General features: G+C 40.3%; 1 protein-coding gene across 1 annotated transcript; it reads right to left on the reverse strand.

Moving 5' to 3' along the window:
• Nucleotides 1–1,840: 1,840 nt before the first annotated feature.
• LOC308573175 (olfactory receptor 9G19-like) lies at nt 1,841–2,776 on the reverse strand (the record flags this gene model as incomplete). The annotated part of the gene is made up of 1 exon (XM_081169847.1): nt 1,841–2,776. One exon carries the CDS (start codon nt 2,774–2,776, stop codon nt 1,841–1,843), a length of 936 nt encoding a protein of 311 aa, XP_081025973.1.
• Between the last annotated feature and the right edge of the window lie 249 nt (nt 2,777–3,025).

Genomic DNA, 3,025 nt, shown 5'->3' on the forward strand with positions numbered 1-3,025 from the left:
ATCATTTCCTATAAATTTCATGGCAGAGGTTGGATGGCCATCCTCTGGCATGGGTGCTTTAGTTTAGATTCCTGGATTGCAAGAGGTGGGGGTGTCTTCCAACTCTACAATTCAATGAGTCAATGAAGCCCTCAATTTTCATGGGGCTTTGTTCCGGAAAAGAACAAAAGACAAAATTTCATCTGGTCAAAACACAATGGGTTCAATGGTGAGTTGGATTGCCTGTATACTGAGATGTTATAACACAGTTCTGGAACACAATATACAGATGGAGGAATGGGGAAAACTATGGAAGAAAGAGATAAAATTTACACCATGTGTGGTGATTAAAGAAAATTATATGAAAATGATGTATACATGGTATCTCGTACCTACGGGACCGTCTCTCCTGAAATGCCCCACAGAGGACCTTACAGTCCACAAATAATAACATCTTGGAGGTCCTGAGCCTCAAGGAGATTAGACTGGCCTTGACCAGGCCAAGGCCTTTTCAGCCGTGGCCCCGGCCTGGTGGAACGCTCTGTCACAAAAGACCAGGGACCTTCGGGATTTGACATCTTTCCACATGGCCCGCAAGACGAAGCTGTTCTACCAGGCCTTTGGTCGGGGTTCAGTCTGACTCCCTCTCCCCTTTCATAAGAACTTGCATAAAAGTGGCCTCCTATTTTTCCTCATAGGCTCGTGTAAGTTCAGCACAAACAGTTGGGCCAGGTGAGCATTTAAGGTCCCCAACCCTAATCTGCAGGTTGTCATCTGATTGGATTTTATTCTGATCCTGTATTGATTATAGAATGTATTTTAATTGATTGCCTGATTTTATGTTAATGTGTCATACATTTGATATTAGCTGCCCTGAGCCCGGTTTCGGCCCGGGAGGGGAGCAGGGTACTACTTATTATTATTATTATTATTATTATTATTATTATTATTATTATTATTCAGTTAAATTAGCAAAAATGTACAAAACTGAGGAAAATACGTGTTGGAAATGTCAAACAACAGAAGGTACATTTTTTTCATATGTGGTTGGATTGCAAAATTGCTAAGATGTATTGGGAAATGATTTCTAATGAAATGAAGATGTTTAAAATAACCTTTGACAAAAAACCAGAAGCTTTCCTATTAGGTATTACAGGTATGGATTTACCAAGATCACAAAAGAACTTGTTTATGTACGCAACCACGGCTAGGACAATGTTAGGACAACATTGGAAAGAAGAAAGTGTCCCAGATTGGCAAGTTAAATTAACGGAATATGCTGAAATGGCAAAATTGACAATGAAATTAAGAGGAAGAGATGACAACAAATTTAAGGAAGAATGGAAGGACTTTATTGCATATATACAGGGTTTTAAGAATACTTGTCATTTATTATGAACAGATAATAAGTAATGCAAATGGTTAAAACTTTATAATGGACATGTAGTACATTGATATACAATGGAACCAAGGAAGGGAAAAGGGGGAAGTCAATCTGTTTTTTTATTGTTGTTGTTTGGTTTGTTTTTGTTATTGTTGGAAAATGAATAAAATGTTATGAGTAAAAAAGAGAGAGATGTTATAACACAGTTCTGAAGAGATTTGAAAAGTTAAGATGGAAGAGAGCATATTTATTGCTCATATTTGTTCAGAAACAGTTGCCTCCATTTGAGACTGACACATATTAAATTCATAGCTGTGGGCCATGTATAGTTGAGAAGGGGAAAAACTGAGTTCTTAATACAGTTCCTCAAATGGGAGATATTGGGAACATATGACAATGAAAGCATACAAATGTGTGCTATAAAACCAGTTTACATTATAAATAAATCTACTATGTCATATATAAAGTATTCTTCATTTAGAAATCTGTCTTTCTTGTCATCAACTTCTTCACAGCCTTTTTCACATCCTTGTTCCTTAAGCTATAAATCAGGGGGTTCAGCATGGGAAAGACTACTGTGTAGAATGTGGAAGCCCATTTGTCACGCTCCAAAGCATAGCTGGAACTGGGGCGTGAGTAAATGAAGAGGATGGAGCCATAGTATAAGGTGACAGCTGTCAGGTGGGAACCACATGTGGAGAAGGCTTTGCGCCTGCCATCAGTGGAGCGGATTCTCAAGATGGCTACTAGGATAAAAATATAGGAGGCAAGGATGAAGGCTGAAGGGGCAATGATGTTTAAAGTCAGGAGGACGTACAGCATAGTCTGGTAACTGTCAGTCACATCACAGGAAAGCTTCACCAGAGGTGGTACATCACAGAAGAAGTCATCAATGACATTGCCATCACAGAAGCTCAATGTGAAGGTTTCACTAGTAAGGACAGTGGCATTGATGAACCCCCCTAGATATGAGAGGGCCACCAGTGCTGTGCACAGCTTTCTGGACATGGCAGTGGCATAGGATAGTGGCTTAGCAATGGCCACATAACGGTCATAGGCCATGGCTGCCAGAAGGTAGCACTCGCTATAGGCAAGGGCAGCTGAGAAGAAGAATTGGGAGGCACAACCACCAAAGGAAATGCTCTTGTCTTCAGAGATGCAGTTCACCAAGATCTTTGGCGTATAGACGGAGGAATACCACAGATCCAGGAAGGAAAGGTTCCCGATGAAGAAATACATGGGCGTATGGAGGTGAGAGCTGCTGCAGATTAGAAGAATGAGTGCAATGTTCCCGGCTAGACTAGCTAGATAAATGATGAGAAACACCACAAACAGTATGAGTTGCAGTTTGGGATTTGTTGTGAATCCCAAAAGGATGAATTCTGTGACTGTGGTGTGATTTCCTCCTTCCATGAATCTTCTGTCAATCATTGGCTGAAGGACCTGAAAACACACAGGACACTTAACACTTGCAATGGCACCATGATGTTCTATTAAAGCTCCTTTTCCTCAATATGTTCTGAATCAGAGAACTCACAAGGGCAATTAAAAATGGGGAGGGAGGAGATTACTCGTTTAATGGGATTCTCACTAATACACACTTCAGAATTATTTTGGCCTTTCAGGTTTCTCACCTGGAACAAAGCCATGTTTTTACTAAAT

The sequence above is a fragment of the Podarcis bocagei genome, assembly GCF_964188305.1.
Source record: "Podarcis bocagei genome assembly, chromosome: 1".
Classification (NCBI taxonomy): Eukaryota; Metazoa; Chordata; class Lepidosauria; order Squamata; family Lacertidae; genus Podarcis; species Podarcis bocagei.